Genomic DNA, 21629 nt, shown 5'->3' on the forward strand with positions numbered 1-21629 from the left:
GGCCATCTCGCCAACACCTTCACAGGCATGGCTCATAGGTCGGGTTCAAGCCATACACACACGTGTGTTTGCATACACAATGACATTTGGAAACCTCGTTTATGACTTGGAGTAGCATTCGAACGGCCCCCTCTCCAACACTACTCTCTGCAATTCCTGCGTGCCTTCATTTAGGGCGCATCTCCTACGAGCTAGTGTCCGTTGCTAGACACTAGAAGGAATCCACTCATCACTCATGCTGCTATTTCCAGTGGCCCATTCAGCACCCCCACTGCCCGCCCCTGGTCTCCGGGAGACGGAGTCCCACCAGTAGCCCCAGTGCTACTCCAGGCCAGGTTGGGGGTGGGGGGATTGGCAGCGTGTTGGGGGCGCGGGAAATGCAGCCGGATCGCCCCTTCTTGGGAATACCTGCCCTGCCGCCCAGGACCGCCGCTCCCCGGAGCCGCCCGGCTTGGCAAACTCCGCTTTCCTTCGGGGCCGCCGCGCCTCACCCCAGCCCCGCTCCCGGCTTCGGAGCGGCGGCCCCAACGCGGCGGCAGGTAGCTGGGGAAGGGACCGGGCTGCGCCTGGGGAGCGAGCTTCCCCGGGCGGGGAAGCGCGGCCGACGCCAAGTGGTCCCAGAACAAAAGGCTCATGGCTGGCAGCCGCCGCCTGCGAGCGCCGCGGAGACCTGGGCGCGGGGCGCGGGCGGGAGGAGCAGGCGCCGGAGGCCAGCGAAGTGCAACCATGGAGTGAGAGGCGCCCGGGGCGCGGGGGCGCGCGGGGTGGGAGCGGCGGGAAGAGGTCATCTCCGAGGCCGAAGTCTGCGGCGGGGCCGCCGCGGCCCTCCCTCCGCCTCCCGCAGCGCCTTCCAGGCAGCCAAGCGTGGCTCCTGCGGCCCCTCGCCGCGCCCGCGTCCACGCCCGCCGGCCGCGCAGCCAGTAAGTAGCGGCGCGCCCGCTGCCTGCCCCGCGGGCCACTCCGCCGCCGCCCGGCCTCTCTGCCGCCGCCCGGGCCACGCAGGCGGCCACAGAGGGCCACTCCGCCGCGGCGCGGGGCCGGAGCGAGCGCGCCTCCCAGGCCGGCGTGGGGTCTGCGGCGCGCTGCGGGGAGGGTCGCCCTTGCAGCGCGCTCCCCGGGCGCCGCGCCACCCCCGCGTCCAATGGCTTTCGGGGGGTGGGGAGAAGGGGCGGGGGGCGTCGCCGGGGGCGCGGAGCGCGGCCGGGGTGGGGCGTGTGCGCTCTCCTCCGCCGACCGAGGCTGACGTGCCCGCCCGAGCGCGCGCCCGGCGGCGGGTGTGAGCCAGTGTGTGTGTGCGGGAGGGTGTTTGCTCACGCCTCCGGGGGCCGGTGACACTGCAGTGGGTGCTCCGTCGCGCCGGTCGCAGGCTGCTCAGTCCCCCCGCCCGCCTGCCCCACGTTCAGGAGACAGGCTGGCTCGGTCAGCTTCCCGAACCTTCCTCTCCATCCACCCCTCGCCGAGCCCACTTTTCCTTGGACCGCCGACCGGTACAACCCCCCACGCTTCTCCAGTTCCCCCAGGGGTCTGCCAAGGTCTCCCCGCTTGTCTTCCTCAGGGACCCCCGGCGTCCTGGGAAATTGTTTTGTTGAGCTTGCTAAGCTGCAGGACTTTTTGGTATCTTGATTCTGTTCCATTCCTCCCCTTCCGGGCAACGGAGCAATGAAATTTCCAATCGAGACTCCAAGGAAACAGGTGAACTGGGATCCTAAAGGTGGGTACGGTCGACTCTGGCCACAGCGCCCTGCCTCCATTTCCTGCCTGTGCGCGGTTCCGAGAGCAGGGGACTGTGGCTCTGCGGGCAGCGTGGGTCTCTGGCTGGGACCGGCGCTTGGGGACTGCAGCCCGGGTGGGAGGAGGGCGGAGGCAGCTGGGGTTCAGAACCCAGATCATGCCTATCGCTGTCACATCATCACTGCCCTTCCTGGATGGCTCTAAAATCGATTTAAAGAGACGACAAGTTTAGCTTGACAGAGCACCAAGTGTTGGTATTTGCTGTTGACTTTGGGCCGACTGTGTGTGTGTGTGTGTGTGTGTGTGTGTGTGTGTGTGTCCTTTGTTTCTGGTGATCTTTGTCTCTCTGGCAGATGGGTGGGGTGCCTCCCTCCGGACCGGCGCGGCGCGGCGCGGCCGCCCTCAGTGGGAAAGGTTTCCCGGCAGCACGTGGAGCTGGGATCTGCAAGAGCCGTCCCTGGGGATGGTCCATCTCGCAGTGCATGCGGGATAATGAAGCTCACCGTGGCGGGGGTGCGGGGTGGGGTGTGGGGTGGGGAAAGGTCTCCTGAGGCTTGGCTCAGTCTCATTACCAAGCCCGTCAGCTAGTTTGGCTCAGGCAGGTCTTAGTAGGTTTGTGATCAGGGTGGGGCTGGCAGGTGTGGGGAGTCGGTATGCTGCAGGGTCGCGTGCCTGCCTGAGAAGCGTCCTTTACAAGCTCTTACCAATGTTGGACACTGTTCCGGCGCAGAAGGGGGGCGATTAAGGCCGATGTGCGTGTTCCCAGAGCTGGACCCTGGCCTTTCATTAGCATACAGCTGTGAAGGCTCCTCCGGGGACCAGCATGGGAGCCGAGCCACTTGGAACCGAGGGTCCAATTTTGACAAGAACACTCTTAGCTCCTCTGGAGGCTGGGCTGGCGACTGGGCAGTGCCTCTGTGTGCGTTGACATTGATTGTATTTGACCCGCGTGTTTCACGCTCTTTAGGCGTGCATGTCTTCTGTTCTCCAGATCGGAGAAGAAGAAACCCATTCACACCTGCACTAAATGCTTGCCTTATGGGTTGACTGGTTATTTGAGTGTGAGAGGCCTTTAAAAAATATTGGTGTTACACCTTACATACAATGCAAACCTTCAGGTTTTTTGGTTTGTTTCTAATCCCTAGAGTATGGAGGCATGCTTTTTTTTTTAAACTACCCCCACATCCAATATTTATTGAAGACCTACTACCTGTGTTCATTGTTTTTGTTAGGTGCCGTTGAATCAGTTCTGACTCATAGTGTACCTGTGTCCAACAGAATGAAACACTGCCCGGTCCTGCTCCATCCTCACAATTGTTCACAGGCTTGAGCCCATCATTGTAGCCACTGTCCATCTGTCTCATCCAGGGTCTGCCTCCTTTGCCAAGCATGACATCACTTTCCAGGGACTGGATAGCATGTCCAAAATAAGTGAGACAGAGTCTTGTTTCTAAAGAGCATTCTGAATGGCCCTACTTCTTCCAAGACAGATTTATTTGTGCTCTGGGAAGTCCACTGTACTTTGCATACTTTTGGCCAACAGCACACTTGAACTGCAGTGGGTTATCTTTGGTCTTCTTTATTCAGTGTCCAACTTTCACAGGCATCTGAGGTGATTGGAAATGCCATAGCTTGGGGGCAGGCGCACCTTGGTCCTCAAAGCCACATCCTTGCTTTTCAGCATTTTCAAGGAGGCCGTGCACAGCAGACTTACCCAATACAAAGTGCCGGGTTGATCTCTCGACTGCTGCTTTTGTAAGAAGCACTGTTTTACCTCCTGGTCCTACAGTCAGAACAGACAGACAGAAGGTCTGCTTTCTTGGAAGTTTACAGAGACGGAGAGGGACACAAATCAATCACTGCACCAGTAAACTATTGGTCACAAGTGTACACACACTGTGACAGGAAGAATAGGTGTGTTAAGCAAGTGTTTGGTAGAACAGACCATGAAGGACCAGAGAGGCATGAGGTGGAGGGCGAGCAGTGAGTCGGTGATCAGAACTTCCTTAGGCGCGCATGCCTTTCTCCACTAACCCACTGAGGCAAACAAGTCCACTTTGACTCCCTGGGGCCCGGTCACTGGCCCCTGAGCCAGTTCTTTGGTGGTCTGAGTTTACACAGACCCAAGTGTGTTTCATAGACAAGGATGGGAGGGAGGCTAGCATGAGAGTGGGAGAAGCAGAGGGATCATTTGCATTACAGGGACTGGAACCTTCCGGAGGTTGTAATTATGGTGTTGTGCATACAGCACCATCACCTGAGTTTAATAACTCCAAATGAAGGTGGTTTGAGAACAGATTGGGTTTGATTGCAATTGGGCGAGTTAAGGAAAACATTGTCAAGAGGTTCAGGTGTGAAATTACAAGCTCAAATGTATGATGATTTCCTGGTAGGTGATATGGCCTTCCCCTATATTCCTAGACATGAGGCTTTGTAGCCCGAGTAACTGTTTTCCATAGGATCCACCAAGGACAGATTGGAGTTGAGGTGCATTTTAAATCACAGATGATTTCCTGCTTAAAATTATGACTGATGTGCTGCTTATGTACCTTAACCAGCAGAATGTCGAGAGAGTTGTTCTTGCTCATGAGGCTCCCACGTGAGCACAACTGTCCTTCCATGTTTCCGAGACTGTAACTCTTTATGGGAGTAGAAAGCCTCATCTTTCTCCCATGGAGCAGCTAGTGGCTTTGAACTGCTAACCTTGCAACCAGTTAGCTGCCCAGTGCATAACCCATTACTCCCCCAGGGACTCCTGTTATGCAAATAGATTAGACTTGTTCCTGACCATTGCATGGAATGTGCCTCCTCACTCATTAACAGCTCCTTTCCGCCACTGGAATCTCAGTCCAAATGTCACTTCTTTAGCCATTTTCCCTGTTCCATTTGAAGATCATCTCCGGCTCAGTTGTTTTCCTGATGCTTGGAATGATCCTTCCTGGGTGTTAAAGTTTGTTGCCGGCCTCCCTACCCAGTGTGCAAACTCTCTGCCTCGCTCACTGCTGCATCCCCCAGGGCTGCAGGCAGTCAACACTCAGGAACACTTTGCTGCATGGATGGCTGGAGAGTTGTGAGAGTGCCCTTAGACTCTGTGCCCCACTTCATCCATGAGTCTGCTAAGCTACGATTAAGCCAAAACAAAAACAAGACAAAACCTCACTGCCACTGAGCCAATTCTGACTCATGGTGACCTTAGAGGACAGGGTAGAACTGCCCCTTGGGTTTCTGAGACTGTCACTCTTTACGGGATCAGGGACTCTTGTCTTTCTCTCTCGGAGCCCCTGGTGGTTTCAAACTGCTAACCTATCAGTCAGCAGCCCAACTCAACGCACTATGCCACCAGGCTTCTAAGCTATAATTGCTGATACAAATAAAGAGAAAAGAAGAAAGACTGACTTTAAGCAACAGGCTAGTAGAAGAAGAACCCCCCCCCCCTCCAAACCAAACCTGATGCTATCAAATTGATTTCAACTCATGAGGACCCTATACCTTGTAGAGCAGTCTGGCCAGAATGGGCTTTCTTCGCAAGGCTGCTGTCTTCATGGAAGCAAATCCTTCTTTTGGAGGGACACGGGGTGGGCTCCAACCACCCACCCTTTGTTGGGTTATTGTTGGTGGTCTCACTCTCACTGCTATCAAGTCAGGACTGACTCATAGCGGCCCCCTGTGGGTTTCCGAGACTGTGACTGTTCACGGGTGTAGAAAACCCAGGCTTTCTCCCGAGGAGCTGCTGGTGGTTCTCAAATAGCCGACCTTGCGGATTGTAGCCCAGCATGTAACCACGGTATCACCAGAGCTTGCCATCTGGTCAGTTCCAACCCTCAGCGACCTCACTCACAACCCAAAACCACTGCTTGGTCCTTCGTCTTCCTCACGGTTGTTTGTTGTAGTCATGTCAGTCCATGTTGTTGAGGGCCTGCCTCTCTTTCTCTGCCCCTCTACATTACCAAACACGAGGTCTTTCTCCAGGACTTGTTTCTTAGTGTTGCTGTGCACATATGAGTTCACCCATCTGTAACTCTGAGACTTTCATATCTATAAAAATAGGGTCCTTTGCAGAACAAATGAGATCATTTGTAAAAAGTGTTCTGTAAACTGAAAGGTAAAACACTTAGAGGAGAGGCCTCTCCAGAATTATGCATTTAAGGTGCACTAGAAATTCAACTTAAAACAAAACAATAAAAATCTAAGCTATTGTTCTGCAGCTTTGCTTTGGGCTAAGCTGTTTAAAAATATTTTTAAAAAATGCTCATATCAATCATATGATACAAAAGAGGGGCTGGGAGTGGGGAGCTAAAGCCCACCTGTAGACAATTGGGCATCCCCCCACAGAAAGGTTATAAGGAAGGAACAATTCAACCAGGGTGCAGTATAGCACTGATGAAACACATAATTCTTCTAGTTCCTGCATGCTTGCCCCCCGCCCCGCCACTACCATGACCCAGTTCTACCTTACAAATCCCGTTTGGCTGGAGTACACACATTGGTCCAGATTAAAGTTCTCAACACATGGAATTCAGGACAGATAACCCCCTCAGAAACAGTAGCGGGAGTAGCAATATCATGAGGGTAGGGGGATTGTGTGGGTGGGGGGACCCATCACAAGGTTGGATATCTAGTACCCCCCCAGGGGGATGAATAACAGAAATGTAGGTGAAGGTAGACAATAGACAGTGTGAGACATGAAGTAACAATAACAATATATAATTAATCAAGGATTCGGGAACCTGATGAGAAGAGGCCCAACTCAGATTCTTTTGATTAACTTTTATTTTTGTAAAAAGAGCAGATACCAAGGGCTCAAGTAGAAAGAAAATGTTTTGGAAATGAATATGGCAGCATGTGTACAAATGTACTTGATGCAAATGATGTATGGCTTGTTATAAGAGCTGTAAGAACCCCCAATAAAATGATTTATTTAAAATTGTAAAAAATATGCTTAAGGCAACATTTGCCCATTCAAAATCATTTTTTATATAATTCCGTGACCCCCATTGAATTAATCTTACCGATGAAGTACTTACTGACAAAGATCAGGATTGCAGCCCTCAGTACATATTACAACTCAATGTACAGAAAACAGAAATCCTCACAGCTGGACCAACAGACAACATCATGGTAATGAAGACAAGATTGAAGGTGTTCAGGAATGCATCTTGCTTGGATCCAAAATCAGTGCTCATGGAAGCAGCAGTTAAGTGATTAAATGACAACACCTTGCATTGGGTCAATCTGCTCCATGGAACCTCTTTCAAGGGTTGAAGGACAAGGATGTCACTTTGAGGACTAAGGTGTGCCTGACCCAAGCCATGGCGTTTTCATTAGACTCATAGGCATATGAAAGTTGGACATCGAATAAGAGACTGAAGAGGAATGGGTGCATTTGAATTGTGGTGTTGATGAGGAACACTGAAAGTACCATGGGACCGCCAAAAGAGCAAACAGATCCAACTTGGAAAAAGTATGGCCAGAATGCACCCTAGAGGCATAGATGGTAAGACTATGACTCACTTACTTGGACCTGTAATCAGGAGAGACCAGACCCTGGAAAAGGACATCATGCTTGGTACAGTGGAGGGGCAGCGAGAAAGAGGAAGGCTTTCAACAAGATGGATGGACACAGTGGCTGCAACAATGGGCTCTGTGTTAGTCTAGGTAAATTAGGTAAGCAAATCCACAGAAACTCCTATGTATAAGAGAGAGTTTTATATAAAGGGCAAGTGTACATTAAGAAGGCATCCCAACCCAATGCTGTCCAAGCCCACAAGTCCAACACTAACCCGTATGTCCGACCGATCTATACAGTCCTCCATCTCACAAAACACATGCAGTGATGCCGATTGCAGGAGGAAAGCCAAATCAGTGAATGTGCAAGCATCTCAGCGCTGGCAGGGGTCTCCTCACTGAGCCATTTCTCTCTCCGTGTGTCAATTAGTCCCACATGTTTTTATGGGCCAGGTTGGCGCAATATACCTTAACTATCTCAGGCTCGTACATAAGACAATTGTGAGGATGGCGCAGGATGGGACAGAGTTTTGCTATGTTATATATAGGCTCGCCTACTTGATGGCACCTAACAACACCGCAATTACATTAATCAGGTTGCACAACTATTGCTCACCAGAAGCAAACTTAGTGCTTCCTAACCAAGATTCCTTTTTCTTCCTCCCTCTCCTTCCTGTTAACCACATGTCAGTGTTGGTCTCTATCCATTGCCTGCGTATGGTACTTTGTCTGAGTGAGACCAGACAGTGTTTGAACTTTCCTGACTGACTTCACTCAGCACCTTTTTTCAAGGTTCACCCAGGTTGTCGCGTTCATCAGGATGTCGGTTCTCTTTACGACCCAGCGATAGATAGTCCTTTGTCTGCTCCGCTGCACCACACTGCTCTCGTATTTCCCCCATTCGCCTGTGGATGGACAGGAAGGCTGCTTCCACTTGTGAATTGTGCTGCAGTGAACGCTGAAGCACACCGAGCTGCCTCTTGGTTTTCAGTGCCTTCTGGGGATGGAGCTGGGCATGGCTGGGTCTATTGTGTCTTACGTCCAGGCCATTTTACTTAAGCTCTTCTTCTCTTCAGGGCTCTTGTTCACTGTGTACTCTTGCACTACTTACGTCTGTGCACTCCAGGTTTATCTGAGAGACTTCGAGGGAGTCTGCCGAGCACTGGGTTCACAGACAGTAGCTGGGTTCAGCAGGTTGTGCTTGTGGTCGGTATCTCCTCCTTCCCACGAGTTCACGTGAAGACCTTTGTGCCCCATGGGTGTTCTCATGGTTAAAGGAGATTTGGTCTCTTGTGATTGCCTGGGACATTCGGTTTACAAGGTCAATCCTGCACTATCATTATGAATGTGTTTCCAAAGGCGCATTTGCCTAACTTGGATTTACTGGAAAGAAAATAATCTTTTTTTGATTCAATATCACCTTTCAGGAGACTAGCATTCCAAGTGGGATTAATACTGTGCCAAGGCCACCACAGTCACTTTGGACTTGAGGCGTTCCAAAGATCCTCTGGGCCAAGATGTGGTCAGTGTTCTTTTCCAGCAGTGTCTGAGGGGCAGCGGCATCACCCTTGGACAGCCCTCGTGGTTGGTGGTTGCAATGAAAACCAGGCAAGGTGACTTTGCTGTTCTACATTGTTTCCAAAGCATTTGTGCATTGACTTCGGATGAACCTCGTCTTATATCAGATCCATTTCAGAAATGCTGGCTACCTCAAGCTCCCCCTGCCCCCCCCCCCCTGGGAAACATCCACCACAATAGAGACAGAATGTGAAGTGGCTGACTGCTGGCAAGGAGAGGGTACACACCCAATGGTCTCCTATGCACTTTTGACGTATACGCAGTTAAACTAGAAGCATGCAAACACACCAAACTCACTGCCATCAAGTCAATTCCGACTCATAGCGACCGCACAGGACAGAGTAGAACGGGCCCTTTGGGTTTCTAAGACTTTATATCTTTACAGGAATAGAAGGCCTCACCTTTCTCTTATGGAGAAAGTGGTGCATTTGAACCACTGGCCTTGTGGTTAGCAGCTCACAGTGTAACCCAGTACACCCAGTACACAAGGTTCCTTGTATAGAGTTAAACCAAACCCAAACCCATCTACCATGGAGTCTGTCCTGACTCATAGTGACCCTATAGAGGGGTCCTGAGATTGGCTAATTTTAAAGGGAGCTGACAGCCTCATGTTTGTCCTGGGGGATGACCGGTGAACCCCTGACCATGCAGTCAGCAGTAACGCCTAACCAATCCATAGCACCGCCAGCCCTCCTCCCTAGAGTGTTACACCGTGCATGTGATCACAGGGAATTTCACCTCTCCTATCCTGATCTTCCTCCCCTCTTTATTCATCCTGCCATCCACACACCCATCCATTTATTTCTGGTCTCAGTGACTATCTCTCACCCAAAGGACCCACATTTGTGTTTTTCATCCAGCTACCCTGGTGGCACAGCCGGCTAACTGTTGGGCTTCTAACTGCAAGCTCGGCTCTTCAAACGGGTCAGCTGCTCTTAAGAAGAAAGAGAAGCTTTCCGCTCCCTTAAAGATTTACAGCTCTGGGACACACAGGGGCACTTTCAATCTGCCTCGTGGAGTCTCTGTGACTTGGGATCCACTCGGTGGCAGTGAGTTGCAGGGAGACCTGATGAAGGGGAGTCTTTGGCGGCTCAGTGGTAGACCTCACATCTTCCGAGGGCGAGATCTGGATTTAGTTTTCAGTCACGCATGTGTCCATCTGTCGGTGGGGATTTGTGTGTTGCTATGATACAGAGCAGGTTCAGAGGAGCTTCCAGACAAAGATGGACTAGGAAGGAAGCCCTAGCGACTGACTTCTGACTGTCAGCCAATGAAAACCCTGTGGATCAATGGCCCCACCTGCTGTAACCCAGCACAGGGAGGGGACAGCGCCAGGCAGCGTTTCCTTCCTCTGGGCGTGGGGTTGCTGTGGGCCAAGGACCAACACAATAGCTGCTAATGATGAAAACAGCACCTGGATGCAGGGGCACTTGACGTTTTTAACAAAAGATGTTTGAGAAGCAACATAGATGGTTTTTAAGGGCTGGAAAACCTACAAGTCACAGGGATCTTGGCAGAAGGGTTGAAAATGCCAACATTTTGTAATTCTGACATACACTCCAGGAACAGTTTTACCACCAGGGACATGTGTTTCCTACATGTAAGCAGACCTTTAGGTGCCCCAAATAATTACACATCAGAGATTTTAGTCCAATAAAGATAAACAGTATAATTTACCACATTTCGTGTGACACAAGCCTGGCTAATAGAGATGCTTGATGACAGGTGTTACACTTGATAATAGAACACTCATTCATTTTGTCACATGGAGCAGGAAGGTGGTCCCAGATGTGTGAGAAAAATTGGTAGGAGGGAAAATGAGTGTTGAAAAGGGACCAGAGGGCTGACAGGCACTGATGTGCAATACGTGTTTTTTTTTTTTAAGTCAGTTTTACCACCACCACCACCAACAGCAACAACAACAAAATCTTTACCTGAAAAATGGTTGTGGGTGTTGTTCCACTTGTCTGTCCGTTTGTCACACTGTGGTGGCTGAACACATACTTTCTAGTATTTATTTACTTTTCCCTTTGCAAATGTGGGGCAGTCTGTATTGTTTGTCTGTTTTAGCCATAGCATATCCAGGCTCACCTCCTCAAGTCCACTGGTTGGGGATGTAGCTTTTGGCCAACGGTTGTCCTTTCTCAAATATGGAATTTGAGCCCATATGGGAAGTAGTTACGGTAGATCTGGTGCTTTCTGTAACCCCAAACCCCCTCAACCCACCACCACCACCAACTCAAAACGCCATTACCACGGTGCTGGTTCTGAGTCTTGGTGCCACCTGGGCTGTGGAGCAGAAGTGCTTCACGGGATTTCCTTGGTTGTAATCTCTGGGGAAACGGACCACCAGAGCTTTCTTCCACAGGACACGTGGTTAATAAGTTTGAACCTCTGATCTCTGTGTCAGTTGATGATGTCCAAACCACGCATGCCACTGAGGAATGGTTCAGCACACGCATCCTTCAGATGGACCTGATGGAGCGGGGCCCCAGGACAAGATGCCATCTGTGGATAGCACAGGGTGGGGACAGCTGGCCTTAGGACTGGCTTTGCCAGGCCGCCTCCCTCGCTTCATGTAGCAAGAAAGGGCATCAGACTGCTGAATTATTCAGATCCCTTCCTACCCAGCATTCCCAGATGGCTACATCTCAAGTCCAGCGAGGTCACTTACCAGTGAGTGATCTTGGCCAAGGTGCTTCATCTTGCTATGACTTGGTCTTCTCATCTGGAAGATGGAGGGAATGACAGCCTGGATCGCCTGGGCTTGTTAGGCCTATTACACAACTCGATGTATGCAAAGCTCTTAGGAGAGTTCCCAAGGCATCACTGGGGCTCAAAGAGGGAGCCCTGCAATATATGGTTGCCAGAGTTGCAGGGCACCTACTGGATGAGGTCAAGGCAGGCTCCACCTCCACATCTGGAGAAACATCCCCTTCCCTCTCCAGATCATCGGCGAATGTGACCCCTTGCAGAGACCTTCTTGGACCCCCTCAGTATTCTTCTTGAAGCTGACTATTATTGTTGAGGTGCTGCCAGCTCTTGGTGACCCATAAGGTTTCCATGGGCTGATTCTCAGAAGTGGATCGCCAACCTCTCTTTCTACGCTTGCTCTGGAAGCTCTCAAGAAACCCGTTCAGCGTCACAGCGACAGGCCAGCGTTCACAGGCACATGAGTGGTTGCTCCGTAGAAGGTGCATGGCTGGTAATTGACCTGGGGGGCCTGCAGGGGAGGCAAGGGTTCTACCCCAGAGCCATCGCACCCTCTGTATCGTTAGTCCAGATTTACAAATCCCGAGCAACTCTGGCAACCAGGGGGGTAAGAACATGGTTTGGAATCATGGTAGCTGAGGATGAGTTACTATTGTATTAATTTTATTAGCTGTGTGCAGTTGGGCAAGTCACTCAGCCTTTCTGGGCCTCCATTAAAATTTTTAAAAAAATATCATTGTATTGGGGGTTCTTACAACTCTGATAACAATCTGTACATCAAGTGTATCAGGCATATTTTTACATAGTTGTCTGGGCCTCCATTTAAGCTGGGCCAAATAAACACAACAAGGAAACTACTTCACAGTTGTTGAGACAACCAAGTGAGATAATACACATGACCGAGCTTTATAAACGGTTATGCTCTATGGCAGCGGTTCTCAACCTTCCGAATGCTGCGGCCCTTTCATATAGTTCCTCATGTGGTGGTGACCTCAACCATAAATTATTTTTGTTGTTGCTTCATAGCTGTCATTTTGCTACTGTTATGAATTGGGCGACCCCTGTGAAAGGGTCCTTCGACTCCCAAAGGGGTCCATTGTGTCAAGCACATTTGTGCTTTTGTTGCCATCATCATTCTGAAAACATTTGCTTTCTGCTTGAGGCCTTGGTATCAGCTCCTGACTTTCCCCCCCCCTCCTTCCCCGCTCCCCCATCCCTCATGAACCCTTGATAATTTATAAATTATTATTAGTTTGTCATATCTTAAACTGTTTGATGTCTCCCTTCACCCACTTTTCTGTTGTCCATCCCCCAGGGAGGAGGTTATATGTAGATCCTTGTAATCAGTTCCCCCTTTCCACCCCGCCTTCCCTCCACCCTCCCGGTATTGCCAATCTTACCACTGGTCCTGAAGGGATCATCTGTCCTGGATTCCCTGTGTTTCCAGTTTCTATCTGTACCAATGTACATTCTCTGGTCTAGGCAGATTTGTAAGGTAGAATTGGGATCACGATAGTGGTGGTGAGGGGAGCATTTAAGAGCTAGAGGAAAGTTGTATGTTTCAGTGTTGCTACCCTGCACCCTGACTGGCACATCTCCCTGAGACTCTTCTGTAAGGGAATGTCCTGTTGCCTACAGATGGGTCTTGGGTCCCCACTCTGCACTCTCCCTCATTCACAATGATATGATTTTTTGTTCTTTGATGCCTGATCCCTTCCACACCTCGTGATCACACAGGCTGGTGTGCTTTTTCCATGTGGGCTTTGTTGCTTGTTAGCTAGATGACTGCTTGTTTACCTTCAAGCCTTTAAGACCCCAGATCTTTTGATACCGGGTGTCTTTTGTACGCTGTGGACTTGGAAGCATGAGGAGCCAGACAACGTTGCAGGTGTTGCTTCTTACCTGAGATGGGGCCAGTGCAGGTTGAATGCAGCTGCCTAAAGCCCCATCAGGTTCTACAGCCAACATGCACGTAACCATAGTAACTAAGGGCCGGAAAATTCTCAGGATACAGATCTGTCACCGCACCCACCTTCCGGTTCTGCCATTTCTCTGCTAGCCCTGAATCCCACTGGCCCTCTGGTTCCCATCCCCTGTACTCTGAGACTAACTGTCACAGTAACATCGATTCTGGTGGCTTGAATCCCTCTCTGACGACACTTCCCGAAGCCCCATCTTTAGTTCCTAGGCCCACCGCTGATGCACTCTGACCCAGACGAGCCCCACAGCCATGATTTTCCCAGCTTTCCCATTTTCACTACTAAGAAAAATTACTCATCAGGCCCGGCGTGAACATGTGTCCCTCAGACGGAATTGTCGCTGTGCTTCAGAGTATCAGCTCCCGGCACTCACACACTGTTTCCAGTAACCTACCCACAGAGTTTGGCTTATGGAATAGCAGAGAAGGCCCAGGAGGGGTAGTGGCCTCTGGGCCGTATCCTTCCTTTGTGGTTCTGGCTAGAGAGCAGACAGGTGACAAGTGATGTGGTGACAACCAGCTCATGCACAGTAGTAGGTCCTAGTGGCATCGTGGGCTACTCGTTGGACTGTTAACCACAAAGTCAGCTGTTCGCTGTTTTTTCCTGTAAAGCTTTCCCAAAAAACCAAACTGAACTCACTGCCATAGACTTGGATCTGATTCACAGGGTCCCTGTAGGACCAGGTAGGGAGTTGAAAGCCTCATCTTTCTTCCTCTGAGACGCTGGCGGTTTTGAACTGCTGATTTGGCAGTTAGCAGTCCAACACATCCCCCAGTCTACCATCAGGGTTCCTATTGCTCAAAGCTTCTTAAACTGCCCCCCCTGTGGAGTTGTGTATCTGAATGTGGTGGTGGTGAAAAATTGGACAACAGTAAAAGGTTGAACGGGCAAAAGACCACAAATAAATTCAAAGTCAAGTGTACGAGGAATCGCTGGTGTTTGGGCAGTGCTGGCCCATGGTGTAAATTTCTTGGGCAACATGGGTTGTGTGGGACCCATGCACTGTGTGCAGGTCCTTTCTCTGGCAAGATGAACTCATGGCTTCTGGGAGGATCAGGCCTGCTCGTCTGTAGTCCTCTCCTCTGGCCCACTCCTTTTCTAAAGCCAGGCTGAGCAGTCAGCCACAGCGGGGAGGGGGGGACTTGAGCAGCTTGACCAGGCCTTTTCCACTGTAGACTCAAACCACTCCTCCCCAGGCCTATCGGGGTGCCCATTATCCACCTGTGATCCATTCATTGCAGTCTTTCATTCCTCCCTCGTTTATCCCTAAACATTGATTGTATCTCTGCAGCAATGGGCCTGAGCACCAATGACACAGAAAGATGAAGGGGACACAGGTCTGGGCTGCCCACTGAGACAGTGCCCCATAGCATAACTGACAATCTCAAATCAAGACCGATATCGGAGTGTGGACATGACCACTTGTGGAACATATCTTATTGAAATGTAAACAGACTTCCTCCTGGCCACATAAATAAAACGGGAAAAAAAACACAAAACAACTGGTGGCCACTGAGTGGACTCTGACCTCAGGTGGTCGGAGCGGACCTGTGCTGAGGGGAGAATGTAAGGATGAGGGAGGTGTTCCTGGTGAGTGGTTTAAATGGTTGTGTACAGAGTTGACGGTCTGAAATTCAAGCCCCTCATTTAGTTCACAATTAAGAAACAAAACAAAACAAATTTTGTGGAACAGACAAGTATAAAAACTTTGTGAATCTTGAATCCACAAAACATTCCCATACAGTTTGGGCCACTGTAAGGGAAGGCACTTTGAGAGCTACCAGCTGTCTGCTTTCCAGAAGGCGAGAGTGACATACAGAGGGGTCAAGGCACTTGCTGGTGGCCAGACAGCAAGGACAGAATACGCTCATTCTTGATCTCGGTTCACCTCTATTCTTCAGTATTGCCGATCACAGCCATGCCAACAGGGGCTGGCGCCTATTTCCTCATCATTTGAAGAAAAATCAGTGTTGAGGTGCAGCTCTTCTGAGCAGCAGCTCTTCTGAGCAGCTTTCGTGGCTCAGTGACTAAGCATGCAGCTGATAACCAAAAGGACAGTGGTTTGAGCCCACTGGCTGCTTTGTGGGAGCAAGATGTAGCAGTTTGCTTCCATCAAGAAAGAAGCCTTGGAAACCCAATGGGACCCTTCTACTCTGTCCTACTGGGTCCATGAGTTAGAATCCATTTGAGGGCTATCGGTAGCCTCACGGGTGACATGTTGGGGTGCTAACTTCAAGGTTAGTAGTTCAAAACCACCAGCCTCTCCAAGGGAGAAAGATGAGGTTTTCTACTCCTATAAAGGGTTATAGTCTTGGCAAACCAGAGGGGCCGTTCTACTCTGTTCTGTAGGGTCACTATGAGTCAGAATGGCGTCAATGGTAGTTATGTTTTGCGAGCACCCAGAGCATATGGGTTCTGAGATTGCAGAATAAATCCTGCATCAGCCGGGAGCAAGCATGGATGTGAGTGGGTCTTCAGCCGCTGCCAGGAAGGATCCCTTCCTTTAATCCGTGACTATTTACCTGGTTGTGTTTTTTAGTCCCAGTCTCTGGGCAGACAGCGATGAACAACAGTCTCTGCTCTCTTGAAACTTACCTGCTAGCCAAACTCAGCACCTCTCAAAGACCCCGAGGTCAACGTCCGGTTTAGGCATACAGTGAACACATTGCTGATTGCCATCAAACTGCCCCCTCCCCATGGGCATCCCCACACCTGGCCCTGCACATTCCCAGGATAGATTTCATAGGCTTTTCATTGGTTGATTTTTCTGGAGCAGATTGCCAGGCCTTTATTCCTAATGCATCTTAATTGGCAAGCTCCCCTGAAACCTGTTCAGCATCAGAGCAACATGCCAGCCTCCCACCGGCAGGTGAGTGGAGTCTATGCAGGAAGTGCCTCGACTGGGACTCCAGCGGGAGCATCCGACATGGAAGGCAAGCATTCATCTGTTTAAAAGCGCTTTGTAATAAGGATGAACAGGAGACTGCTTTGGTTTGAACAGAGTCCTGATCCCACTAGAGAGGCAGGCAGCAGCCTGCTAGATAACTCAGTGTTTTCAAAGAAAGCCTGGGACTGGCCTCGTTTAAATTCAAGTTGTATTGAGAGTTGTGAATTCAGACTCTGTTTTCTGCCCAGGTCTCTGGATTAGGGAGCCTGGAGTTTGAGTCTCTCCTGGGGTGGTTGGTGGGGGCGGGGGGGGGCGGGGATGATGAGAGTTCAATTAACCCCTGAGGAGATGCAAGAGTTCAGAATGTTGGACACACGCACACATGCACTCCCTCCCTTCCTCCCTCCCTCTTTCTCTTTAGGAGATGGAAAATTTTTGCCACATCAGATTCCCAAAGCTTCTAAATTTACGTCTTCTGAATGGGGGGAAATTGAGGCTTCTGTTTGTCATGAGCAGGCGGGCTCTTTGCAGGATCTGGGCTGCTGAGACCAACAGAGACACACTCCAGAATAACAGCCTGAGGGGACAGCATCCTGCTAGCAGGCTGAAGCGTCCTGTCTGCTGAGAGGCAGGGGCAGGGGGAGTCTTGTTTGGAGTCTGAGGCAGGGTCGGAGGAGGACTTGCCAGCACTCTGTGCTGAGCGGAGGAGCTGTCCCTCCAAGCAGCTATGAGAAATGTCTGTCCCGTGAGCACGGAGTGCGTGGGTGGGCCCAGGAGTCCTGTACCTGGCTCCCAACAGGAAGGTTGGCAGTGGGAGTCCACCCCGAGGCTTCTGGGAAGAAATACCCTGTGATCTACTTTTGACCAATTAGGTGTCGAAGTCTTACAGAGCACCAGGGGTGTCACTGGTGGGATGCCGGGGTTCCGGACCCCACGGGGTCACACTGTCTGAAAGAGTGGTACCAACAGGACCCCAGGGCCTATAGCAGCTGTCCACCAAGGAGTTGCGTCCCCTGCCAGTCAGGATGCAGGCGCTGGCCACTCGGTGGAGGAGAGGACGTCCACCGAGGTCAGTGGGAGTGGGGCACAGATGTGGGCAGCAACCCCAGGGGCTTGGTGGGCTGGGCAGAACTACTCACCCACAGCAGGTGGGAGGGCTCTGCTGCCCCATCCCACCCACCCTCTGGCTGTGCGTGTGACACATGAGCTCCTGAACTGGGTGCTCCCAACCGTGGTGAAGCCAACGTGGAGCTGGGTTCTTGTCTGACCCCTTGGCCACCGTGAATCAGAAACCACATGGTGACAAGGTCTCTTTTGTCTCCCTCTCTCCATCTTTGTCTTCCTTCTCCGCTTCCTACACCGACTTTCTTCAACCCTCAAACAAATGAGTTGTGTTCAGATCCTGCTCTTTGGGTGGGCTTCTCAGGGGATTCACATGAAGACAGATGGTAAAGTTAATCCTTCCCTTGCCTCTCTGCCTCCCGCCCCAGTCAGTGAGCTGTGATGGCAGGAGACAGGGGATCCGGTGCCGGTGCCCTGAGATGTTGCCCTTCTCAGGCAGGTGAGATGACACTCCTGGGACACAGTCTACAGCCAATCACCAGATGTCCCCAAGCTATTAGCACACATCCCAGTGTTGGTGGATGCTCCATAAAGCATGAAAAGAGAGGCTCATGATGAGATTCACCCCGGCACCATCGGACCATGTTATTTTCACAACTCCCTTCTCAGAAGAAGGCAGCCTGAAGTATCTCTTAGCACAGCAAGACTCCATTCCAACCCAGTATATTCATTTAAAGTGTGTGCCAAGCTTGGTGACAGATGCCGAGATACGAATGACCAGACACGGCCAGAGTGCTCCTTAGTGGCAAGGATGTCAAGACTTCGTCTTTGGACGTGCTGTCTGGTGAGACCAGTCCCTGAAGGAGGACGCGTCTCCTGCTTGGTAAAGTGGAAGGGCAGTGAAAGAGAGGCAGAGTGGGTTCAAACACAGCATCACCAGGATAGCACAGGACTGGGCAGTGCACAGGATCACCGTGGGTCAGAATCAGCTTGCTGGCATTTACAACAGCTGCAAAGAATACATGCTCTGAAAGATCAGACCTTTCATGGATGATGTGCCTCCTACTTCACAGACAATGAAGGAAGCAGTTGGTTGAAATGAATTCGCTTTTCCATCCCGTGTCTGCTGGGCTACCTGCTCTGGACCCACCAGGGCTGGGCGAGTGCCTTTATGGGTGAAATGTGTCTGCTCCTATCTCAGGGCCACTCCTAAGAGTGTATCTTGAGGCTTGCGCATCCAACCGCCAGCTTGACCTTGCTGTGCACACGTTTGATGACCATCTCAAGTTTACAAAGATTGGAATGACATTCAGTTTTCCACCCCAAGCCTGCTCCTCCCCAGTGCTCCCTCATGTCAGTAAATTGGACCATCCCCTGTCCCCATGTCAGTTCTAACTCATGGTGATTCTGCTCCCTAAGGCTCCTGTTGACTGATTTTTCATGGCTCATCACCAGGCCTTTCTTCCGAGGTACCTTGGGGTGCACTTGGACCAGGGCTCTGAACCAGTGCATCCTAAAGCAACTGCCGTCGCAGGAAGCTCACGGCCATCGAGTCAGTGCTGGCTCATAGTGACTCTCCCGTGGGTTCTGAGACCACACTTGTTTGAGTAGAAAGCCCAGTCTTTCTCCTGAGGAGCTGCTGCTGGGTTTCTCTGCTGGCCATGTGGACCACAGCCCAGTGCGTGACCACTACGTCACCAGGAGTGGACATAACCTTTCTATCAGTTTCCCTACATCTACTCTTGCCCTCTATTGTAATCCATTCCCCAGGGAACACCCAAAACCATCTTTAAAATGTGAACTAGATCCTGCCCACCCCCTCAGCTGAAAGCTCCTGAGTGGGGACCCCCCCACTACTTGGGATGGAATCTGGGTATCTGAGCCCAGCCTGCAGAGGCCCCTGTGGCCAGCAGTTGCTTCTCTTCTCCCCAAACCTCTTTGCCACCATCTTCCCCAGGCTACTCTGGGATACTTTGGATTTGTGTGTGTGTGTGTGTGTGTGTGTGTGTGTGTGTGTGTGTGTGTGAAATAGGCCAAGCCCCTCCTTCTGCAAGGGTCTTTGCAGGACCTGCTTCCTGTGGAGTTTTCCTCCTTGACCGCTGAGAGGGCCATGTCAATGTGTCCTCGAACCCTCACTCCAGCCGCTCACGCTCCCAGCGCCCTCCTTCCCTGCACTATGCCTGCCATTCTTGGGAGAAGGACAGTCTCTTTATCTATTCATTTACTAAGTAAAAACTAAAAAAATTAATTGGCAGCAGACACTCAAATGAAGTTTCCATGAGGTTGAGGGAACCGAGCGGTTTTTTCAGAGGAGGAACTTAATGAGGGAAGTAAAATGCTGTACAAAGACTGAAGCTAATGATCATGCCGATGATGTTGCCGATCATGGCAGTGATAACTAACGTTGATTATGATGATGAGCCTGGCAGAGGACCAGGTATTTTGCATAAAACGCCATTAGCGTGAACTTGATTCTGACTCGTAGTGACCGTGCAATCTTTACAGGACACCTGCTGTCTCTTCCTCCCGTGGAGGGGCTGGTGATGTCTTGGTTAGCAGCTGAACACTTAACCAGTGTACCTTCAGGACACATATTGTCCTATTTAATTCTGACAGCGGCTCTATTGGCAAGGAATACTATTTGAAGATGAATGTGTTAATCTGGGTAGACTAGAGAAACAAATTTTATGGACACTCATGTGTATGAGAAAAAGCATTATATACAAGAGCAATTGAATATATATATTTAAATTATTTTATTAGGGGCTCATGCAACTCTTATCACAATCCATACATACATCAAATGTGTAAAGCACATTTGCACATTCATTGAGCTCATCATTCTCAAAACATTTGCTCTCTACCTAAGACCCTAGCATCAGCTTCTCTTTTTTATCCCTCCCTCCTCGCTTGAACCCTTGATAATTTATAAATTATTATTTTGTCATATCTAGAGCAATTGAATATTAGTCCGTATGTCCGATACCAGTGTATGAAGTCTTCTTTAGACTCACAAGACACATGCAATGATGCCGAATGCAGGAAGATCACAGGCAAGTGGGTGGGGAGTCTTGTGGATCCAGTGGCATTATAAGCATCTCGGCCCTGGCAAGGAGGGGTCTCCACGTGGATTCTTCAGCTTCCTGGACACTGGCTGCATCAGGGTAGCTCGTGTGGCTTCTCTTCAGAAATGCCTCACAGGGAGTGAGCAGAGAGAAAGGGCATGTCTCTTGCCTGCAGGGCGGAAATACAAGGAATTCCCAGAATCCTCAGGAGAAGGCAATGTCCACACAGGCCTCATTGGCTATTACCTGATTGACAGGCTAGACTCCACCCTTTCACTCTTAACCCCCAAATTGACACCAGATTATGTACCAAAGTGGGAAAGCTAAGGACCAGCGCAGTCCCTGGTTCCTGGCCAGGGACATGTGCTCCATGAATGAATGACTTTACCCAAGTGCTGGGGGTTAGTCAATACTAGACTTGAAAGTCCTACCTAAGTCAGTCTGAGTGGCTGCAAACCCACTGCTATTGCGTCGGCCCTGACTCACAGTGATCCACAGCTCAGCTTTGTGACCACAGGGCTAGCTTTCCTCAGCATAATGAGGACTGACGCACCCAACTAGTTCTTGACACATCGAGAAAGGGCATGGAATATAGGCTAAATGATTTCTTACCATTTATTTAAAAACATGATAAAGAAAAGTTATTTTTAGGCCCTACACCAGTATCTGAGGAGCCCTAGTGGCATCGTGGGTTGTGTGCCGGGCTGCCAACTGTACGGTCGGCAATTCAAACCCACGGGCGGCTCTGCTGGAGGAAGGCGAGGCGGTCTACTCCTGTGAAGAGTTAGTGTCGGAAACCAGGGGCAGCTCGACCCTGTCCTATAGGGGCACCCTGAGTTTGTGTTGACTAGATGGCAGTGAGTTTGGTTTGGAAACCAGTGTTTCCCAAAGTGGGTAGTACCGCTTTGGAAACCTTTCCCTAACGCTTTTTCTATTTTGAACTGTACCAACTTCATGACAAAGGATAACTGAGTTCCAGAAGCCCAGACTGAGCCACTTCCTCCTGAGAATACTCAGAGGGATGAGCCCGCTGTCCACCGCTGGGAGACCAGTGACCATGGTCTTTGTGGGCTCCGGGAGGGTGATGGTGGACACGCCTCTGAAGCCAGT

The 21629-nt window shown here is 50.6% G+C and overlaps 1 protein-coding gene across 1 annotated transcript in view; it reads left to right on the forward strand.

Annotated features, from left to right (window-relative positions):
• The first annotated feature begins 1659 nt into the window (after positions 1-1659).
• Positions 1660-21629, forward strand: part of KCNK10 (potassium two pore domain channel subfamily K member 10) — a 145996-nt gene continuing 126026 nt past the window's right edge. Inside the window, exon 1 of the mRNA XM_075531621.1 lies at positions 1660-1711. Coding sequence (XP_075387736.1) covers positions 1660-1711 — 52 coding nt within the window. The remainder of the gene's footprint in view (positions 1712-21629) is intronic.

Source organism: Tenrec ecaudatus, chromosome 14 (assembly GCF_050624435.1).
Source record: "Tenrec ecaudatus isolate mTenEca1 chromosome 14, mTenEca1.hap1, whole genome shotgun sequence".
NCBI lineage: Eukaryota > Metazoa > Chordata > Mammalia > Afrosoricida > Tenrecidae > Tenrec > Tenrec ecaudatus.